Below are 21,976 nucleotides of genomic sequence, written 5' to 3'. Positions count from 1 at the left end.
ACCAACAAACAAAAGAGGAAAAAAAAACATATACACTTCTAGTGATTGTCTGATTGATCATCAATGGCTAGCAAGGTCGTCTTCTTCGCGGCGGCGCTCATGGCGGCCATGGTGGCCATCTCCGGCGCGCAGCTGAGCGAGTCGGAGATGAGGTTCAGGGACAGGCAGTGCCAGCGGGAGGTGCAGGACAGCCCGCTGGACGCGTGCCGGCAGGTGATCGACCGGCAGCTCACCGGCCGGGAGAGGTTCCAGCCGATGTTCCGCCGCCCGGGCGCGCTCGGCCTGCGGATGCAGTGCTGCCAGCAGCTGCAGGACGTGAGTCGCGAGTGCCGCTGCGCCGCCATCCGCCGGATGGTGAGGAGCTACGAGGAGAGCATGCCGATGCCCCTGGAGCAAGGCTGGTCGTCGTCGTCGTCGGAGTACTACGGCGGCGAGGGGTCGTCGTCGGAGCAGGGGTACTACGGCGAGGGGTCGTCGGAGGGCTACTACGGCGAGCAGCAGCAGCAGCCGGGGATGACCCGCGTGAGGCTGACCAGGGCGAGGCAGTACGCGGCGCAGCTGCCGTCGATGTGCCGGGTTGAGCCCCAGCAGTGCAGCATCTTCGCCGCCGGCCAGTACTAGGCTAGCTGGCTTGCCTCATAGCTAGTAGGATCACACCGTTGCTGTGTTGCATGCAACGAGATAGTGATCAAAACAAATAATGAATAATGAAATGTTTTGAAAACAAAATAGCTGGTGATAAAGTACTATATATGATTTTGTGCGTTCTGGACAATTTTATTCTTCAATACTACTGCAATAATCCCTGGATAATAGTTCTTGACAATTATCAAAATCAGAACCTTGACAAAAAAAAAACAAAGAGAAATTTTACCGGCGTTAAGAGGTAGCAACGGGCACCAACATTTTTAATGTAAATTTGATATCTCCTATTACTGAAAATATTGAGAGATATCAAATTTTATACTAGAAAATATGGTACTTCCCAGTACCTTAAGGATTATAAAATCACAGAAAAAGGTAATGGAAATTTCTGGCCGACCGGCGTTCCTTTCTGACTTTCTGCCGGCCGAGTTATATGAAAATGGTAATCGACCAAAACGAAAATAGAAATAATAAATAATATTGAAAATGGAAATGGTTCCATATTTAGCGTGATTTTGTGAAAATTAAAATTACTGTATTTCTAAATATGTCTATATTTTTAGAGTATGTCTCTACTTGACCTACAATTTAGATTGATTGATCATTCAATCAAATACATAACTTGAATGCATGTCTAAAATGGAGTTAATTTATAATTTATATAGTATAAATTTGAATTATTTATATATATATTACATAGTTATGGAAAGTTAAATATACGTTTTTATGGTTTAATGTTTCTGTATTTGCTACCATTTTCCAATATGTACCGTCATATTTCATTCCGTATTTTTCCAATTTTCCAATATTTTCGATATTGTTTTCGTTTCCAATTTTACCGTTTTCGATTTTATTTTCGAGAAAAATATGATTATGGAAATGGTTTAGACTGTTTTCCAATGTTTTAATCCCTATCATGCAAACATCCTCGGCTAACCATCAACCATGGCAAAGAAACTAACGCCAATTTTTAATGCGAAAAATTAGGGAATGGAAATAACAGTGTTGCTAAAATTAACAACCATTAAAAACACAGAGACGCACTTGGCTTCAGGCCTTCCATTTTTATCAATCCAGAGAAAAACAGAGTCTGGCAGGCTCATTCCCACCCACAGAGAAAAAAAAATAGAACATCATTTTTATTTTTCCAGCGCCTTGCATGCCGTGTTCTTCTCGCCGCGGGAGGAGATCGTCACCCCGCGGCGTCGGCGGCGGCGCGCGGGGGTCGGCACGAGGGTGCTCGCCCACTCTCGCGTCGATCCGGCGATGGGGCTGCTGAGCTCGGCGAGCAGGTCGTGCTGCTGCTGCTCCTGGGTGCGCGGCGGCTGCGCCAGCTGCTGCTCGTGGATCCGCGGCTTCTGCGGCGGCGGCGGGGGGGCGACGACGTCGGCGCAGGACACGGCGGCGTCGGACGCGAAGAAGAGGAAGAAGCGGAAGTGGGTGGTGCGCGGCGTCTTCGGCAAGGCCGCGCGGGAGGCGGAGGAGCCGCTGACGCTGGAGACGATGAAGAAGAGGAAGAGCGCCGCGACGAGCCCGGAGCTGGAGAAGAACAAGTGGGGGACCAAGAAGAATTGGAAGAAGAAGAAGGGCAAGACCCAACCGACCGGCTTGGCCAGCCTCGTCAAGGAAATCTCCCTCGAGAGTAATAAAATATACTACCATTTCTTCCCCCTTTTCTTTTCCTGATTTCTTCGTGCCGAAATAGCAAAAATATCTCCTTTTATATCTTATAAAGGCGAAAATGTGATATGTATAATTCATCTGAAAATTACCATGCTCTTGACCTAGTTTCACCTTTGAGCTATGACTTATAAGTCAGAGAAAAATAAAGGAAAGCAACTAAAAATAATTTGTGAGTAAAACCTTTATATTTGTATTATTAACTGTGTTAGGTAAGGTTGAAAAAAAAACTACATTGAAAAAAGAAACTTCAAAATCAATTCTAAAATTGGAGTGTCGAAATTTAAAATTTGGTTACGGCTGATAAGCTAACAAGATCCTAAACTTTGTTCGTGCAGATAGTACCAGGAACAGGGCAGCGGCAGGAGAGATACTACGGATCGGCAACCACAACATTCCAAGCAGAGTATTCACGTTCCGTCAGCTGGCCGATGCAACCGGCTCTTTCAGCCCGGAAAACCTGCTTGGTGAAGGTGGATTCGGGAGAGTCTACAAAGGATTCATCCCAGACACCAAGGAAGTAAGCACCATTTAACTGTGAACTGTTTTTTTTTTTGAACGGAGTTTAACTGTGAACTGTCCTTCCTCAGTCTCTTCATCAACCTGACACCCTGAAAGATTCAGTGATGACTGATGAATGCATCAGTAGCATGTATCTGATGTGAATTTGTGTCCATGTTCATACAGGTCATAGCGGTTAAGCAGCTGGACAAGGATGGATTGCAGGGGAACCGCGAGTTCCTCGTCGAGGTGCTGATGCTTAGCCTTCTCCATCACCCCAACCTCGTCACCTTGCTCGGTTACAGCACCGAGTGCGACCAGAGAATCCTGGTCTACGAGTACATGCCACTCGGTTCATTGCAAGATCATCTCCTAGGTATAGTAACTATCATTACATCTGCATAGCAAAATGCAGACGGGTTTGAGCTAAAGTTCATGAATTTTTTTGTTCTGAATTTTTGTGCAGATCTGACACCGAACTCGTCGCCGCTGTCATGGCACACGCGGATGAAGATCGCGGTGGGCGCGGCGAGAGGGATGGAGTACCTGCACGAGATAGCCAACCCGCCGGTGATCTACCGGGATCTCAAGGCGTCCAACATCCTCCTCGACGGCGGGTTCAACGCGAAGCTGTCGGATTTCGGGCTGGCGAAGCTGGGCCCCGTCGGCGACAAGAGCCACGTCACCACCAGGGTGATGGGCACGTACGGCTACTGCGCCCCCGAGTACGCCATGACCGGCAAGCTCACCAAGATGTCCGACATCTACAGCTTCGGCGTCGTCCTCCTCGAGATCATCACCGGCCGCCGAGCCATCGACACCACCAAGCCCACTCGCGAGCAGATTCTTGTTCACTGGGTAACATTCCTTTATATTCGCCTCAGTGTGCCACAGTTGTATGCTGCTCTTTTTCTAATATATTGACGTGTTCGTGAAAAAAAGATCAGAGATTCAGAATTCAGTCAATGAAAATTTCTCGTTCAGTTCAGAATCAAGATGGTGATCTTATACTGTATGTCTGAAATGCAGGCAGCGCCACTGTTCAGGGACAAGAAGAAGTTCGTGAAGATGGCTGATCCACTGCTGGACATGAAGTTCCCACTGAAAGGGCTGTACCAGGCACTGGCAATCTCATCGATGTGCTTGCAAGAAGAGGCGAGCAGCCGGCCTCTGATCAGCGACGTGGTGACGGCGCTCACGTTTCTAGCTGACCCAAACTATGATCCTCCTGATGACGTTGAGCCTCTGCCGATCAAAGCCCCGAATTTAGACAGAGAGAGTAGCCAGAAAGAAGCTGAAGGAGGTGACAACGACAGCGACGAGGGTGGTGAAGAGCAGGTTTAGGGGGAACAACAAGAAGTAGCTGAAAATGGCTTCTGGGGAGGGAGTTGGAACATAGAGATGATTAATCAACCATGATTAGATGTGGTTAGAGCTGCAAAATTAATATCACTCACCCTCTCCTTTCTCCTTTCAAATATCACTCACCCTGTTTTTGATGTATAGCACCTATAGGAAAGAATTAACAACAGGTTTTTGTTCTTTAATGTGGTTGACTTGTGTGTTTTGATTAGGCATGTCCATTAAAATTTTCAGGTTTAATATTTGTCAGTCATTTTTTTTCTTGGATGAGCAATGAATAGATTAAATTTGTAGGATAAATAAAAATGTGAAACAATTGATTCGGTGTCATGATTGAGATTGAATAAATGGTAGGAGAAGGCAACCTGCCATAGGCCCACTGTTCACAGCCCAATAGAAAGCGCGGCCCAATAGAGCCCAAAACATACCGACGTCAGCCTACTTAAGTTAAGTCCAGTTGGCTATGTTTCAGCCCAAATAAACCCAGAGCAGCGGCACCTTTTATTTTATCTATCTATTATATATTATTAAAACAGCTTTGAAAGGAGCCACCACGTCTGCTGTGGGGGCTAGAAATTCCCACATTAATCGGAGAAAAAGAAAAAAAAGGCGAGTCCAAATAGAAATACAATCTAAAAATAGCTGAAATTCGGAATTAAAAATAAGCAATATTGAAAGAAGTTTCCACATAAAAACCCAATATGAGATTAATCAAAATTCGAAATAAAAATAAAATAAAATCCAAAATTAGAAAAGGAAACGAGAGTCCAAGTAGGAATACAATTTAAAATTACCTGAAATTCGGAATTAAAAATAAGGAATATTAAAAGAAGAGTCCATATAGATTAATTAAAATTCGGAATAAAAATAAAAATAAATCTGAAATTAGCAAAAGAAAATAAAAAAGAGTTCAAGTAGGAATACAATTTAAAATTAGATGAAATTCGGAATTAAAAATAAGTAATATTGAAAGAATAATCCATATAAGAACCCAATACGAGATTAATTAAAATTTCAAATAAAAATATAATAATATCCAAAATTAGAAAAAATAAAACAGAGTTCAAGTAGGAATACAATTTTAAAACAACTTAAATTGAAAATAAAAAATAAAAAATTAAAAGAACACAATACAGTATTAACTAATTTTTTTTAAAAAATAAACTCTGAAATTAGAAAAAAAAAGATGTCAATTAGGAATAAAATTTATAAATAACTAAAAATTGTGATAAAAATAAAGACTATTGAAAGAAAAGACCATCTAAAACACATGACGAGATAAATTAAGTAACATGCCTATAAAAGAGTAGAGTTGGTGGCGGTTGATACGGCATATAAAAATTGTTAATAAAACACCAAATAGAATCCTAATGATGATTAAAAGGAGGGACGTCGGGCAGGCCGTGAAGCAAACAAGTAAGGCGGTTGCCGGGACTTCTAGAAAGTAAAAAAAAAACCACATTGATAATCATTTTCGATTTTTAAAATCTCAATGACAATAAAAAGGAGAAGCAGTGGACGAGGTATATAAGAGTATAGCTGCAGAGCCTCCTCAACGTCACCGCCACCACCGGCGGCGAGGTCGTCCGCGGAGGAGATGGAGGAGCACCAGAGCTGGAAGAAGAACGCGCCGGTGCTCTACGACCTCGTCATCTCCCAGCCGCTCAAGTGGCCGTAGCTCACCGTCTAGTTGCTCCCCTCCCACTCCCGGTCACCGGATTCCACCCTTTCCCACCGCCTCATCCTCGGAACCTCAATTATTGACAATAAAGAGAAGAGATAGTGGACGAGCCGTAGAGGAGTATAATAGCAACGTTTGACGAGACATCTAGAAATTATAAAAATGAAACCCAACGTGACAATAAACTCTAAAAATTGTAAAATCCAATTTTTAAAAGTTCCCAGAAGAATGAATAGAAATAGTGATAGATCGAGCAAGCAAATAAAGGAGATGACATAAGGGGTAGCAACTAGTGTGATTTTTATAAACTATATAATTAGAAACACGAGGATGATAAGGTTTGGTCTTTCATAGTCTTAAGAATGAGATAGCTATTTAATAAATTTCAAGTAAAATCATACTTAAAAAAAATATATGATTTTTTTTGCTAGCCGCGCAATTGCGCGGGCCACCCAGCTAGTTTTAGGAAATAGTCTATTTGGCTCTCTCAACTATCAGTCGAATCCAATTCACATCCCTCTGATATAAAACCGGGTTTATTACCTCCATAAGTATTAAAACAAGTGCAAAACAATTCCCCTGTTGTTTTGAAGGTGGTTTCGGTTGACATGGCACGTTGACCATAGTTAAACCGGTTAAGTCAATAAGCTGGCCCCAAAACCACGATGTCACCATCCTACCAGCCTTTGCGCACTAGGCCTATGATGCACACAAGAGCCACTAACGGTTGGCTTGGGCTCACGGTTCCTGCAACCGATGCAACTCGATGAGCGTGTTCCTATGGTCTGCTGTCTGCAGCTTTGCCCTTTCATCATTGGCCCCTAGCTTGTAGTTCACCCCAGAACTAGCCGCCAGCCAACGCCTAGCATTTTGTTGCCTCTCACAGTCCCATGCGGCGGGTGGACGTGAATCGGCGGGTCAGCATCACGCCCCTCACCTCGTCGTTGATGATTGTCGTCCCACTTCACAGCGCCAACTTCCCAACCCTCTCCACATGTGTGGTGAGCATTATGGAATGAATCCCTTTATGCAATGGCAAAAATCCCCTAGTCCGGTGTGTTGTAGCAGGGGGTAAACACCGTCCTCCTCATTTGGTCAAAACACTAAGGGAAAGGAGGTCTTGAGAATTCTAAGTATCCAACTCAGAAAAGACTCTAGCGATTGGGAAAACACTATTCAAGTGGTAAAGTTCTATTTGAGTGAACTTGTGCTACTCGAGCAGCTTGTCCCGCTTGAGGCCTTGTTCGGTTCCTTGGGATTTAATCTCCAAGTGGAATATATCCAGGGAGGGATTGAGTGAATCCCTCCCATGTCACTCAATCCCTATGGGGGTTGAAATCCCTTGCTCTCTCTTAAACCCCATGTTCGTTTTAGCCAGGGATTTTAGCTATCAAAATATGATAAATCCCGTGGCTGCTCCTCCGAGCAGACCTGCTTTTGTTCTATCAGTCGGCTGTAATCAGACCTGAATTACGTCAAAGCTTTCATTTACAATGGCTGTAACGAGCAGCTAATCTGAGCAACAACGCTTCAAAGCTTGCTGGGACAGCATTGCAGATTAGAAGCACAGGAAAAACAGTGATGGGTACAAAGAAAAAAAATGTCCACAATATCAAATATCACACACATTTCATTGTGTGGCATGGGAGCACTCAGTTTAAACGCATTCTTAGTAACTCAGATAAATCACAAACTAAACAGGTTTATGAGTGGAATGAGCTGAGCAGCAGGAGACACTATAATGATGCCCTGACTTTCATCATGCTATCTGAAGCAATAAATCTTCAAGAACTTCAGAAAATTGCTACCATCAAATAAATTATCTGGAATTTCCCTACCAGTCGATTTCAAGGAACCTACAAAGCACAATGAGTAAACATCAGCTTTCCTATCTCACAAACAGATAAAAGGAAACAAAACTTGAGATGATTGAATTTTTAGAAGATGCAGAAATCATGTATAACAGATAAATATATGGCCAATGCAGAAAAGACTTGAACATGAGTTCTCAAAAAATCTAGAACCATAAAACATGCATATCTATCATACAGTACCAATCTTTGTCTTCAGGTAGAACTAGTTCTTGGTGAATCAAAGACAAGGAAATCAATTGAAGGGTACAGTATATAACTTGCACCTATTGTTGCTAGGATGAAGTATATGGTTTACAGCCCTAAACAACATGCAGGTAACTAACAACAGAGAGTCACACAGGACAGAGTGAAGCCCATCTTACTCGCCTGGCAGACCAAAAAAGATTTATATGGAAGAGAAGCCGTACCTATCAAGCCATCTCACTTCTTAACCAACTCAAGGCAGATTCTGGATCCTCATCACAAGCACTCACAAAAATCTCTCTGTTCTCTGCATTCTTGAAGACGGTATATGCTTTGACCTTTTCTGCCTTTGTCACATCCATCGAATTTAGAACAGATATGCACCTCTTGATTGAAAAATCATTACTTTCCTTTTCTCTTGCTAAATGAGCCTCCTTTTCTCTTGCTAATTGTGCAGCCTCATCTTCAGTTTGTTTGGTCCTCATATCAAGGTACCTTTCCATAAGTCCTTCTACGCCAACACTCTTCTTTTGCCTCTTGGGTTCTTTTTCTTCTTTGTTTCTTGGTACAGCAACAACCCTTCTTTGCGGCATCTCTTTAAGCCTTTCAGCATTTGCATTATCATCTTCAGTTGCATCTGCATCATCTTGTACTTGATAAGCCAAAGTGTCCTCATAATCTGGAAAGATAATCTCAGTGTTACCGAGATCATCTTGATCACTCTCAATTTGAGTAATGATTGGATGTTGCAATGGCTCAGTTGAGGTGAAATTGTAGGTTCCTTCTGCAGTATGTCCTACACAAGAAAATTGAGTACAGGAAAGGGTAAGCAAGAAAGCATGATTATAACTTGTGATATTGAAAACAAGGATTATAGCTTGTGATAGAACTAACCATCATAAAATTCTCCCAAGGCCTCAAATAGAGGGAAAGATTTGGTGCGAAACTTCTTGGCTTTAGGAAATGACTACACAATAAAAGGAAAACACTAAAATGATGCATAATGTAATTAACTACAAAATTAAGTAATGGTCAGAAATAATCTTACGATGATTATATTGTTCCATATAGCAGGCTCAGCCTCAATGATGCATCTCTGGTTATTCCATGAAGCTCCACTTTGTTTTCTAGCCTCTTTCAGCATCCTATATTCTCTTTTTAGCTCTTTCTCCTTTTCTTAGATTTGGGACTTTGTTAAGCAGAAATATCTGTCCTTCTCATGGAATTCCTTCACGATTTTGTTCCAAGCTTCTGAAGTCCATCCATTCTGACCCCTATACTCAGGAGTGTTGTGCTCATGCAATAACTCAACAAGAATCTTCTCTAGGGCTGGGTTCCAAGAGGCTCTTGTTTTTTCTACACAAGATAAGAATTGATGTATAATCTACATTTAATAATTTCAAACATGAATTTCACATGTTCTATAATTGCATACCTATTGGAGAACCTCCATGCTTTTTTGTAGGACGACCTTTCAGAGAGTTCTTCTTTTGTGCAGCTTTCGCTAAAAGCATGGTCAACCTTGGAGAACCTCTTCCAAGCATATTAACTGAGAAAGGATGCATAACACAATATTCATAACAAAAGCATTGTAGCAAATGTATGTAACATGCAACCACCATAGTTCATTCGTAACATAATATTGGTAATATGTCGTAGTTATTACAGCTCACAAAACATCAAAAAAAAATCAAATATGCTACTTATTACAGCCCACTAATTCCTATGCTATCGATAGTCATTCCACATTTGATGTGCTATCATGTCCCTCAAAAGGTTCCCTTGATTAGTGCTCTGATCATTGCCTTCATCACCATCTGGCAGGTCAACATAATTGCTTGGATGGATATTATGTGGTTGGTTATTTAACCATTGCTCATCCCCATTCAGGGTCAACATAATTGCTTGGATGGATATTATGTGGTTGGTTATTTAACCATTGCTCATCCCCATTCAGTGATCGAATAATATTATGGAACACTGCAACAGCCACTGGTATCTTCACTTGGTTCTCGATTTTGTGGAAAGTTGCAACTTTGAGGATAGGGAAGCGCTTCTTTACAACCCCCAAAGTCCTTTCAACATGATTCCTCAATACCGCATGGCGATGGTTAAATAACTCTTTGTAGTTTTGAGGTCTACGCCGACCTGCCCCATACTCCTTTAGATGATACCTGTCTCTACGATATGGTGCAAGGAAAGAATAGGTGTTGGCATATCCACCATCAACCAAATAGAACTTTCCAGGGGGTACTTGGAAGCCTTTGTTTACTGCAGAGGTAAGAACCCTGGCATCTGTAGCCGACCCCTCCCACCCAATAGACATGAAAGTGATCTTCAGATCAAAATCACAAGCTATCATCACATTTTAGCTAAGAGTATTTTTCCTATTTCTAAATGGAGCTGCTTTGTCAGATGATATAGATATGGGTATATGGGTGCCGTCAATTGCACCAAGGCAATTCTGCAGAAAAAAAAATCACATATGATTTTCTAAAAATTTAAAACAGCATATTAATAAGGATATGTGTTTAGGTAAGAACCTTGAAATAGGGATAAAATCTAGGATCTTTTTCTATTTTCCAATGAACTTCATTAGGATTTGGAGGCTTCAGAAACCGCTTCGAGAGCGTAGGGACAACTGAGTCGAAGAAATGCTTTATGTGACGATAAAAGCTATCCCCACTGTGCCCAAATTTCTCTTGCAAATCCTCAAATGAAGCATTGTGACTAAGCATGTATAAGAAGAACGCCAGCTTCTCTTCAACTGTAATCCTAGTATCATCGACCAACTTTTCAGTTCTAAGGTAATTGGCCAAAGATATAAATATTTCCGGCTCCATCCTGAATGCTACCCGGCAATTTTTTACATGCCCTTCAAGCAACTCCCGAACACGCTCATCGCCTGTTAGCTTTGATGTATGGCGTCGCTTCTTTTCCCTTGCTCCACTAGAACTCAACAAATGTAGTGCAGGGAAAATAAACAACATCATATCATCGTCCTCCTCTTCCCTCCTCTTTCTAGCGAGGTATCTTGCTCTCATATCCATAGTAGTACTACAGATAGCACACAAATTATTTACAATTTTGCACTTAGCACATCAACAAAAGATCTAGAAAGATAATCACAAAAGAATCACTAAACTATGGGAATTAATCTTAAGAAGATCCAAGTTATGAAGCATATTTAAAAATTGATGGGAAAATGAAAAGAGCAATAAGGATCTTTTTTTTTTCTTAAAGAGTGCACAGTGCAACAATAATTGATGGCAGTAGCACTTATAGGATGTATGAAAAAGCAGATTACATGGCAGTAGCACTTACAGGATGTATGAAAAAGCAGATTACATGGCAGTAGCACTTACCAAATTTAGTTGTCAAATTTAGTTAAAGATGATCTTTTATTAGTTAGCGCCGAGCATGTTCAGAATTAAGAAATCTGAAAAATCTGAGAACTTGTATATTCTCTATGCTTTTTTATACAAATTTAACCGTATGTTGAAAGGAAAAGAAATTTTGGTCTACATTACACCACTTCTTCTTTTATTTTTTATATTTACATCACAAAATATAGATAAACAACTTAAAGCAAAGGGAATAAATAGATCTAGTACCTCTTGGAGAGGGTACAAGGTCCCAGGAAGGAGAGGGTACAAGGTCCCAGGAAGGAGGAGGTTGGTCTTCTCCAACTCTAATGGGTGCATGTGCAATCTACAAAACAAGCACAACTTATACACATCACTGACAATTCAAATTCAGCATCCAAGATTATATATCCGGAACTAGAGCTAGAGTTACATAAAACCCAGAACTAGAGCTAGCTAGCATCAAAGTAGGAGCTGCTGTTTTTCAATCAAATAGAAGGATCTCATCATCAAATACAATATAACATGGGTACAGAATTAATCACCCAATCAGCTCATTTAACACTAGACATATTAGTGCTTGAATAGCTATGATAAACATGTTTTATACAAGTATCATGTTGAGGAAGTATAATCTTATGAAAACATGTTGAACTGAACTAATGCAACAATCCATTTCTTGTTGTACATACATAAAATAAAACCAGTGAACTAATGCAATGAACATTATAATGCAGAAAGTTTCAGACTCAAGTGAATAACAGTACAATTCTTTGTACATGGTGAAACACCTGGTTGATTCTTTCTTGACACCTTATTACCAGCAAATAAAAAAAATCTCTGCACTGCAAGTCTGCAACTATATCTACATGACTGAATTTCTTCAGATTTTGCAATCCTGAGAAGAATCAAGTTCGAACCCTGCAATTTTGGAAAGAAAAAGAAAGAAGAAACTCCTCTGTACTGCAGCATGACTCTGAATTCCTTCAGACTTCGCAAACCTGCAACTGCAACTACATCTACATGACTCTCAATTTCATCAGGGTTTTGGCGAGTCTTGCAGAGATGCGATGATGACTTTCTGAATCTTATCTCGCAGGGCTGTCGGGGAGCACAGCGCTGAGGGAGCTGCACCTGGCGGAGAACAAGATCAGCGACGTGGAGGGGCTGCACCGGCTGCTAAAGCCGACGTGGAGGGTGCCGACACTTTGAAGGCTACGGGCCAAGAACCAAGAACCCTCTCCTCCTCCTCCTCCTCCTCTCCTCTCCTCTCCTCTCCTCTCCTCTCCGGCGTCCAAGAACCCTCCCGTGTCCCGGCCATGCCGCCGCCGAATCCGGAGCTGAACATGCGGTCGGCGTCGGCGTCGGCGCCGGAGCACGACCAGACGGCCGGCCCCTACGGCACGGTGAGTGCGACGACGGGAAAGGGAGAAGAGAAGGAAACCCTAACCCTAAATTTGAAAGGGGAGGGTAGAGGGGGATAAAGGAAGCGTGCTCACCGGAGAGAAGGTGGCGGCCGGAGGAGTGAGCCGTGCCGTCGCCGTCGCCGTCGCCTCCAGGTCGCGCCACGCGCCGCGCGCCGCCGCCGCCGCCCCCGTCGCATCCGTGTCTTCGTTGCGTCGCCGGAGAGCCTCGCGGAGGCGTGGGCAGCAGCGGACGGGCTGGAGAAGGAAGGAAGAAGACGGAAAGAAAGAGGATGATGGAAAATGTGACAGCAGTGGCATGGTTCTAATTTCGTAAAATTGGAGTGGCACGTTTATGAATACACGAATTATAATGTTATTTTTCTTAATAGCCACATTTACAATGGCATGGATCAAATTAACCTTTTTTTTCTTTTGTTGCCGACTTGCTGTTGCGTTCCTGCCTTGTTTATTCCATTTGCTCTCTTCTCTTCTTTTGAAAACTTTATTCCATATGCTCCCGCGCTTTCACCGAGATGGACGGGCGGCCTGAAAGCTGAAACCTGCCTTACCCGCGTGCAGTGCAGGCAGCAGCTATAGCTGTGCAAACGACGACGCGCTCACTGTAGCTGTCCGGAGATAGCTGTGGCCGGCTCTCCCAACGATTCAGGTGGCGTCGCACGTCGCCTGGCCTTTTTAATTCACGACGTGAGCAACACTGAACATTTTGGTTTCTGTGATGTGAGAGATGGTTAATTCGTCGATAATTGTAGGCTCGAACATTTTGGTACTAGCAGCATGCATCGATCTCCTTGCTGTGCATCTCCATGTTTCGATTTCAATTCGAACGGAGATCGATCAACCAGATCTGATCAATTATTAGGAAAACAAGGCATCAACCAAAAAGGCGATGATTAAAATAACAAATCCTCAATCGATCGTACGATCGATTCGTCGAACATGTACTAGTACTGCAGTAGCGATAGTGATGGCCTGATGGGACTCACATCCTACATCGGATTCTCCTTGTTTCCTCGTGTACCTGCAAATGCAACAGCTGCAGTGTTCACTCATCGTCGTCGCAGGCTTAAAGGCACTGTAATTAATTAAATGCAGTTTAATTATGCTCTTCACATGTTCATTCGACCAGCCATAAAATTTCCTTTTAGTCAATTGCTGGGGCTTCTCCACGGTCAGGGCCCCCGGCCTTCGCTTGATCATGTGACGCATCCACTGAAGCTGGGCGCATCCATGATCCATGCATGCACATGGTGTTCCCATGTGATGAACCCTAATTGATTAATGGCTTCAGCTACTACAACTTGCACTGTTCCTATCTAATCTATGTATACCATCCTAAGAAGCCACCAACAGCAACAAGAGGAATAATTAGCTAGCCTGTGATCACTGATCAGCATCATGATCGATATGCTTGCATGGTTGATGGTTCTGAATATTATTGCAAAAACTGCAATCTGTGTCTAGATACTTCATTCTTTCATTAATTCATTTGATTTGAAATAATGAAATTCAAAACCAAGTGACCAAGAATATTCCAAGAGCAGCAAGAGGTTAATCGATTTGAAATTCAAAACGTACACGAACAGTTAGTACTAGTTCGATCGATCGGCAGAACAATTTCATGTGCCGATATATTTGTCGCTATTTCCTGACAAATCGAATATGTCCGCGGCCGTTTGCCGCGCGCTCGTTCTCCCGCTGTTCCAAGCAACTCGATCGTCCAACTTGCAGCTTCTCTGCCCCCCCCCCCCCCCCCCCCCAAACACGACGCACACATGCATCCCGCTCTGGATTAAAAACAGCTTAATTAATCAAGGTGAGAGAAAACCACCGGCCTCTTCGATCCCAATGAGCTCAATTTGCATCTAAAAAAAAGAGCTTAATTTTTTAGCTGATATACAGTCTATATGCGTGTGTAGCTTGGCCGGTGGATTTATATTATATTCATTCATTCAAACGAGGACGGAGTTTAAAAAACAAAACAAAATATCCACCATTATTTTGTTTGGAGAGTGGATGCATCTTCTAGTTATTGTGCGGGTTGAATGCGATTGTGTAATGTGATATCACGCAGAATGCAGAGATCAGCAGGCTGAAGTGTGTGTGGATGCAGTGAAATGCAACGAAAACACAAACCAATTAAGCAACACGCATGCGTCATCCATCGGAAAAGCAGGGGGCGATGATCGTTGTGGTTGATGGAGTTGGATCGATGGATAACACAGATGATTTGCCCTTGCTTTTATGTGTTCCTTTCTCTCTTTTCCTAGCTAACTAACTGTTTCTGATTTCTGAACTTCTGACTTGTGGTTTCTAAGCCGTGGATGTCTCACCAACTTGATCGGAAGTTCAGTTCCCAGCAGTTGACGTTTCTTGGCTAACACAGTTCGTTGTGTTCTTCTCATGTACTCCAGCTAATTAATTAATTCGTCTTGTCAAGAACAAAAATGTGCCTGCATGCAGGCCTAATTAAGAAATTCGATTGAGCAGAACTGTACTGGGTTAGTTTGTAGTATACTACTTGAAGAGAAATTAGGGATGACAATTGATGTTTAAGAAATGTCCTATTGGTCCATCAAGGACTGCATCTTGCTTTTGCTTGGCACTCCAGCTAAGAATTTTCGTGTGCCGGCAGAGTACCACAAGCTTTGATTGATGCCTGATGCCTTAAAAGTCATTAGCAAAATCAATGTCTGCATGCCCTGAGTACTATCTGTTGGCAAAACCAAGGAGGCTAATTACGCCCTTTATAATTTGCACACGCTGAAACTCTCTTAATCACAGCAAATTATTCGCTTCCGGCGTATTATGCACCCTACCTTGCATTGCATCTACAGCTTACCTAACAATTAAAATGGAGCAAAGCAATTCTGCAACTAACTCATTTGTCTGAAATAAAAGAACAAATCAACATCAACCATCCATGTATAGCTAAGCTAGCCCATGGATGCAGAGATATATATTTATGACCAAAATGAATACTCCTACTACACAAGATCTAATCCACATGCATGGCATATCAATTCAAAATTTGAAATTTATGCATCATAAATTTTTATATTATAATTTGTGTACTTGGTCGGCATCATTGAAGGGCATCAGCTCAACCTCAAGCAACAACCATCACCCATCCATCCATCCAAGCCGACCACCAACCAGAGCAAACAAACAAATGGTAGTACACCGCCAGTGGCAGTCCACGTAAATAACCTCCAAATCGAGGCCCCATCTCGCCGCCGCTCTCTATAACTAAAAGAGGAGAGGACACCTCACCCCTTTCCTCTCCCTGGCTCGCTGACAGGAGCAAGGTGGGAGCCAGCCAAGCTGCTAAGGTCTCCTCCTCCTCCTCCTCGCTCGTCGATTCTCCTCCCATCAGCGGCGGGGGATAATTGATAGCGCAGACCCGTCGATCGATCGACATTTCGGATTTTTTGATCAAAATTTAGAAGTTTTCGTTCAAGGCTATTTCGATTATTACGATAAAATTATATAATATTAACGGAGGCTAACCGAACGGCGATGGTATATTATACTGTAAGTTAAGCAAAATGAAATGATATATTAGAACTTGACAAACTCAGTGACATATTGTAAAATATGGATAAAATTATGGTTGTTCACTTAACTACCTATTTACTACTCCCTCCGTCCCGAAAAAAAGAATCTAGGACCATATGTGACATATTCTAATGCAATAAATCTGGACAAAGTTATGTCCAGATTCATAATACTAGGATGTGTTACATGCAGACTACGTTATTTTTTAGGGATGGAGGGAGTATGGTGCAACATTTTTAGAGAAAAAAACCAAATATTACACTATAAGTCCATATCTTACATGTTAAATTACATACACTTATAATACAACTTTCAAATTATACAATGCAATATTTCACATTTTAATGGAGAAATATGGAAAAACGATCTGTTTACTATTTAATTATGAGAAAAAATATTAGTCCAAATTAACATATAAAAACTAAAAAAACAATATGAAAGAATTAGGAAAATACCAATATAATTATATACATATTGATGAGAGATAGTCATCATATATCATGCAATGAGGAAATGAGACTATTGATGGTATTATTTTTATCCTTTTTTAGTCAGGTTCTATCTGATCATAATTAATGAGCCTGTGTTAGTAGAATTAACCATCCCGTATTAGTAGAAGTTTATATCGTCATGTATCAATATATCATGAGATTATTAGTAATAGCTAAGTACACCGATCCAACCATACTGTGCAGAGATGATAAAACTGCAGTGGGCTTAGCATATCACGAGACTATCGGATAATAGATAACTCATCGTTAATTGTGCTAAAGAAAAAAAGGTAAATTACAGTTTGTACTGTATATTCTTAAAATTTTTCATATTATATCACCATTTAACCATTCTTTTCATTTACACAACATCTAACTTTATATTTTAATTTGGACCTTCCTATTCTATCCATCTTCGGATCCGGTGACACTACAACCATTCCGCACACTAACTCTCTTTGCCTTTTCTTCTTTCCTTCGACAGTTAGGGAATTGTCAAATCCAGCAAGGAGGAGCCCGATCTAGCGTCTCTGATCTTCATCGGGTCGACTCCTACCTTCCCATGTCCCGACAAGCCCGACACCCCTTACCTCAACGACGACCATGACAATAGCGTGCATAAACGATGGTGGAGGAGAAAAGACATCCCAGTGACTAGGGGGTGTGGTTGTGCATGTAAAGGCGGAGAGGAGGAACGTTGGTGGCTCATGGAGAAAGAGCGATGGTGGCGGTGCGTGGAGCGTCAACTAGTGGTTATTGGTGGTCTAAGGAGTTTGCTCTTGACACAATCCCCAACCTAGTTTGTTGCATTTTTTCTCTGAGTACTGCTGATATGTTGGTCATCAGTCATCATAAATAAATAGCTAGTTTTAAAGTAGTAAAAAAATTGAGATAAAAGGTGGAGTACTCGAGTAAGGATGAAAACGCTTTGGAAACGGAGGAAAACCACTTTTATTGTTTCCGTTTTCCATATTCTTTTCGAAATCGGAATTGGAATCGAAAACCATGGATACGAAAACTGAATCGAATATTATCGAATAAAAAAATGAAGCTAATACGATATCGGAATATAAAAACCCCTTAAGCTGAACTTCTTAAAAAAATGAATGAAGAGATGTAGCTTAATATATTTTTTGGACAATAAATCGATATTTATAATTTATGTTCTGAAGCTAGAGCCGTGCCAAACAAGCCCTAAATCGATACTTCTAATTTTTATTAATTAATAATAATACAATTAGGTGTACACTTTATTCTTTTTTGAAAAAAGAACTATATTCATCTATAACTGCATTAGTACTATGGCACGTAGTATAAATCTAAATATTTGGAGCAAAAAAGTATGGAGCTAATCAACTGAGAAATACTTCATTTCCAGTTAAAAAAATTCTAAATTCGTTTCCTGAAATTTTCCAAATTTGTTTTGAACGGATAGTAGCATTATTATATTCGTTTACATTTTCGAATAAAAAATTCGAATTCATTCGGTTTCTCGGATCCAGATAGACTTGGCAAATACTGTAGTTAAATATTCCCTGTAACTCTCCCCATTCCTTCCCTTGGCGTAAAATAAAAGAGAAATCTCCCCCCGTCTCGTCGTCTCCTCCGCTCCTTGCGCCTCCCCAAGACGAGTCGCGGCTGAACAGAAGAGGGGGAGTGGGCGGCGATCTCCATCTGGCGACTCGCGAGCAGAGCAGGGGAGGGGTCCTGGTGAGCATCTACATCCTCTTTCTTTCTGATTCATCTCTCTTACTTTTTTTCTGGAATTTGCTTGCGTTTGTTCGTTAACCCTAGCTTCTCTTCTAGATCTGGAAGAAGCTCTCCTCTTAATTTCAGCGCCTTAACCTTAATACAAGTACCAGTTTGAGTTTGTTTGTTCCCAAGTTGGATCCGTCCCTGGGTAATTTCTTTCTTGCTGAAGGTGGAGAGACTGAGCTGAGCTATGGACAACTTGTGGCATCTCGGGGATGAGTTCCGTGGGCAGTCGAAGGTAGTGGAGGACCGTCAGTGGTCTCTCATGACATCGAAGTTGGCTGAGATCAACAAGTCCAAGGCGGAGAGGACGAATGAGCTTGACTATGCGCGGATGAACACCATCCCTGATGTCAAGCAATGGGATAAGGTATCCTACCACCAAGATGAGAGCAAGATGGACCACCTCAATCTTGGCCTTATGAATCTAGATCTTAAGATGAACGACATCAGGATGAATGACGCAGCTATGAAGAATCCTTTCCGCGGCATGGCCTACAACATGAATCAGCTGTACCCCAAGGGAGGCAATGGCAATGTTAACTCGTTCAAGATGAATGTTGGGGTCAACAAATATTTGCATAGTCCAAATGGCAAAGATGTCAATGGCAAAAACAGTGGTGCCAACAGCAATGGAAGTAACAGCAGCGGGAACAACAGCAGCAACTCTGCTGTTGACAAACGATTCAAAACATTGCCAACAAGTGAGATGCTACCAAGGAATGAAGTGCTCGGTGGATATATCTTTGTTTGCAACAATGACACCATGCAGGAGGATCTCAAGAGGCAGCTTTTTGGTATGTGATCCAACTTACCTTATCTTCTGAATCATCACTTGGCATATTGTTCCGAGAATAAATTCATGCTGCTATTTACGATGATCAATATCAAATAACCTTCTGATATATAATCATATATTGCTGTTCTGCAGGGTTGCCAGCAAGATATCGTGATTCAGTCCGAGCAATTATTCCTGGTCTACCTCTTTTCCTCTATAACTACACGACCCATCAGCTTCATGGGGTATTTGAGGTGTGTTAATTTCCTTTTTCAGATACTCATAAATCATCTTATGAATTTCATAAGGAGCTCTTTACTTGAAAACGAAAGATCCATAAGCAGCCATGAAATTAAGTGCAAATGTTCACTTATAGATTGATTATTCTAGCATCTTTTTAAGTATTTATATCATTGTTTTGGAAAACATCTGATGCTTCAGCCTATTTAACCAACAAGTATGAATATAGCTTTCGAAGTTTGAACACCTCGCCCCTCACACTTTGTGAGGCACTCCAAATCTATGTTACTATGTACCATACTCTTATAAATGAGCCAGATTACTGTTTCTGTGCATCATTTGACTGGCCTACTCCAGTTTTCATTACGCACATAGTATTTCACTGCATGCATGTTAATTGTTATACTGTTCCACAACATTTCTGGGGTATTCATCATTGTTCTGTACTGAGCTACTACTTTTTAACGCTATCTGGGTTCTCATTTTTATGCTGCACTGTTTCTGCCTGAAATTGTTTTTGCCTAATTATTATGAAATACTTTTGTCTTTAAATGAAATTTGTGGAACTTTTCTGTGACATGATAATACTTTTGGGACTTTATTTTGCTCATAAACTTCTATTTGTAATCAACAATGTACCCCAATAGAAACTAACAGGTTATTGTTGCTATAACTGTTTTTGCTCATATCAGGCTTCTAGTTTTGGAGGATCTAATATTGATCCCACTGCATGGGAAGATAAGAAGTGTAAAGGTGAATCTAGATTCCCAGCGCAGGTAATGGTTACAGCTGGCGTGTGTTTATTTCTCATTTACTTTTGGTTTCATGCACTGATATTCTGCTATATTCATTTTACTAGGTGAGGATCCGCATTAGAAAGCTCTGCAAGCCTTTGGAAGAGGATGCTTTCAGACCAGTGCTGCACCATTACGATGGTCCAAAGTTTCGTCTTGAGCTCTCCATAGCTGAGGTATGTAGGTTATTACTATTACTGTGCACATGGTTTGACTATAATGTTACTATATGCAGTATTGAATTGCACAACAAAAATGTGGCCATGCAAACTGAGCAATATCATCTTAAATTTACAGACCTTATCACTGCTAGACCTTTGTGAGAAAGAAGGCGTCTGAACTGTTGAAGAGGTGGTTGCTTTGAGGCTTTAGTACATATCGCTCTTGTATGTTGTGGAAGGTGGTTCACTATGTTCTCATGTTCGTTAAGCGCAAGCTGTTGGTTGCCCCCTGCAAGGACCTGGTACTTGAAGGCCTCTAATACGTGTGCCTGTCTGTATTGTGCCGTCCGTAATCTTGAAGATGTGTATGTTTTGCTATTTATGTATTTTGGTAGAGTACACCCAGAAGGGAACCCCAAAATGGGGGGATACTGTAATGCATCATAATGCCCTAAATAAGGGCAGTTGATGTTCAGAGTGTATTCGTGTTGTATCTTAAAAACCTTGCATTTGCCTTAATGCTGCTTTGCACTTCAAAGTTGTGTTTTGCTCAAGTTTTGCTTAGTAGCAACGTAGCATGCCTTTTATTTACTCCATCGCTTGGCAATTTGGCATGCCTACTGATGATTATTTGGCTTTGATATTTTATTGGTCTTGCATTACTGTTACTTTGGCTGGATGCTGTAGAGTGCAGACACAAGAAACGACCTGCTGCTGCACTCAACTAAAAATGTTTGGTTGCACTGGTTTTATATAACATTGAATGACGATTGAATTGTGGTTGCGCTGCACCAATTTGTTACACAGCTGTTGATTGCATCAGTTCAACTGCTCCCAAACTGACAAGGAGTATCACCTGATTTATTGGTGGACTGTCTCAACCTGTCTCAGTTGGAACCTCGTGTAAAGAATGCGACAATCGATAGGTATAATCTCACCAATTGTCAAAGTTCAGTTGTAAAACCATTAAACAAGCTTGGTATGTCAAAACCCAGGATCAATATATTCTGTTCATATCTTAGCTAGAGCAAATGATAAATGATTCAATGCACAAATGTTTGTTCATTTACCAACCAAAAATGTTAGACCAGTGCTTGTTCATCTATCAACCAAAAAATGAGTACATGAATTGTACACCAGCGTGATCCATCATGGCTCGCCGGCCTCCGGGATGCTTTGCAGCGTGGGCTGCCAGTGCCGTTGTTGGTGGTGATCAACCACCTCGCCGGCGTTGATGATACCCACAATCACCTTCTCGTCGTCGGCGGCGGTCATGGACGCCATCTCCAGCAACTCCTGCAGCTGCCTCTTGCTGATCCTGATCCTCACCTCGACGCCCGTCATCTCCTCCCTCTCCGGCGACCCAAGCTCGCCGTCGTCTGACGGCGCGGCAGCGCAATTGCCCATCTTCTTCTTGCAGTCTTCTGAATATCGAAGAGGCCGTTCGTGCGAGAGACGACGTATTTGTAGCTTCTGAAGAAGGCAGA

At 41.7% G+C, this 21,976-nt stretch overlaps 4 protein-coding genes and 1 pseudogene across 5 annotated transcripts; 3 read left to right on the top strand and 2 right to left on the bottom strand.

Moving 5' to 3' along the window:
• The first annotated feature begins 7 nt into the window (after positions 1 to 7).
• LOC127772752 (19 kDa globulin) lies at positions 8 to 795 on the top strand. The gene has a single exon (XM_052298715.1). It carries the CDS (start codon positions 64 to 66, stop codon positions 619 to 621), a length of 558 nt encoding a protein of 185 aa, XP_052154675.1. The 5' UTR covers positions 8 to 63; the 3' UTR covers positions 622 to 795.
• An 840-nt stretch (positions 796 to 1,635) lies between these two features.
• Positions 1,636 to 4,274, top strand: LOC127772751 (probable serine/threonine-protein kinase PBL7). Its single transcript, XM_052298714.1, has 5 exons — positions 1,636 to 2,287; positions 2,664 to 2,845; positions 3,013 to 3,202; positions 3,293 to 3,684; positions 3,856 to 4,274. Exons 1-5 carry the CDS (start codon positions 1,636 to 1,638, stop codon positions 4,168 to 4,170), a joined length of 1,731 nt encoding a protein of 576 aa, XP_052154674.1. The 3' UTR covers positions 4,171 to 4,274.
• A 3,879-nt stretch (positions 4,275 to 8,153) lies between these two features.
• Positions 8,154 to 9,470, bottom strand: LOC127775185 (uncharacterized; annotated as a pseudogene).
• An 8,850-nt stretch (positions 9,471 to 18,320) lies between these two features.
• Positions 18,321 to 21,027, top strand: LOC127773989 (B2 protein). 2 transcript variants are annotated; one of them, XM_052300246.1, is made up of 6 exons: positions 18,321 to 18,474; positions 18,571 to 19,313; positions 19,448 to 19,548; positions 20,227 to 20,310; positions 20,394 to 20,504; positions 20,626 to 21,027. In XM_052300246.1, the coding sequence occupies exons 2-6, from the start codon at positions 18,707 to 18,709 to the stop codon at positions 20,665 to 20,667; spliced, it is 945 nt and encodes a 314-aa protein (XP_052156206.1). In that variant the 5' UTR covers positions 18,321 to 18,474; positions 18,571 to 18,706; the 3' UTR covers positions 20,668 to 21,027. The 2 variants fall into 2 exon arrangements, with proteins under 2 accessions (XP_052156206.1, XP_052156207.1); XM_052300247.1 differs by having other exon boundaries at positions 18,322 to 18,474; positions 18,686 to 19,313.
• A 132-nt stretch (positions 21,028 to 21,159) lies between these two features.
• LOC127773990 (uncharacterized) lies at positions 21,160 to 21,976 on the bottom strand. The gene has a single exon (XM_052300249.1). The coding sequence runs from the start codon at positions 21,894 to 21,896 to the stop codon at positions 21,639 to 21,641; it is 258 nt and encodes an 85-aa protein (XP_052156209.1). The 5' UTR covers positions 21,897 to 21,976; the 3' UTR covers positions 21,160 to 21,638.

The sequence above is a fragment of the Oryza glaberrima genome, chromosome 5 (assembly GCF_000147395.1).
Source record: "Oryza glaberrima chromosome 5, OglaRS2, whole genome shotgun sequence".
Classification (NCBI taxonomy): Eukaryota; Viridiplantae; Streptophyta; class Magnoliopsida; order Poales; family Poaceae; genus Oryza; species Oryza glaberrima.
The sequence above is the reverse complement of the archived record's forward strand: the minus strand, read 5'-3'. Positions and strand labels throughout refer to the sequence as shown.

What these genes read in the sequence shown, in the direction of transcription:
- LOC127772752 (XM_052298715.1), top strand. Translation starts at nt 64, where the DNA reads ATGGCTAGCAAGGTCGTCTTCTTCGCGGCGGCGCTCATGGCGGCCATG.
- LOC127772751 (XM_052298714.1), top strand. Translation starts at nt 1,636, where the DNA reads ATGGAAATAACAGTGTTGCTAAAATTAACAACCATTAAAAACACAGAG. An exon ending in CAAGGAAATCTCCCTCGAGA is followed by an intron (nt 2,288 to 2,663) that starts GTAATAAAATAT and finishes TTGTTCGTGCAG; the next exon opens with ATAGTACCAGGAACAGGGCA. An exon ending in AGCAGATTCTTGTTCACTGG is followed by an intron (nt 3,685 to 3,855) that starts GTAACATTCCTT and finishes TCTGAAATGCAG; the next exon opens with GCAGCGCCACTGTTCAGGGA.
- LOC127773989 (XM_052300246.1), top strand. Translation starts at nt 18,707, where the DNA reads ATGGACAACTTGTGGCATCTCGGGGATGAGTTCCGTGGGCAGTCGAAG. An exon ending in AATCTAGATTCCCAGCGCAG is followed by an intron (nt 20,311 to 20,393) that starts GTAATGGTTACA and finishes TCATTTTACTAG; the next exon opens with GTGAGGATCCGCATTAGAAA. An exon ending in TTGAGCTCTCCATAGCTGAG is followed by an intron (nt 20,505 to 20,625) that starts GTATGTAGGTTA and finishes TTAAATTTACAG; the next exon opens with ACCTTATCACTGCTAGACCT.
- LOC127773990 (XM_052300249.1), bottom strand. Translation starts at nt 21,896, where the DNA reads ATGGGCAATTGCGCTGCCGCGCCGTCAGACGACGGCGAGCTTGGGTCG.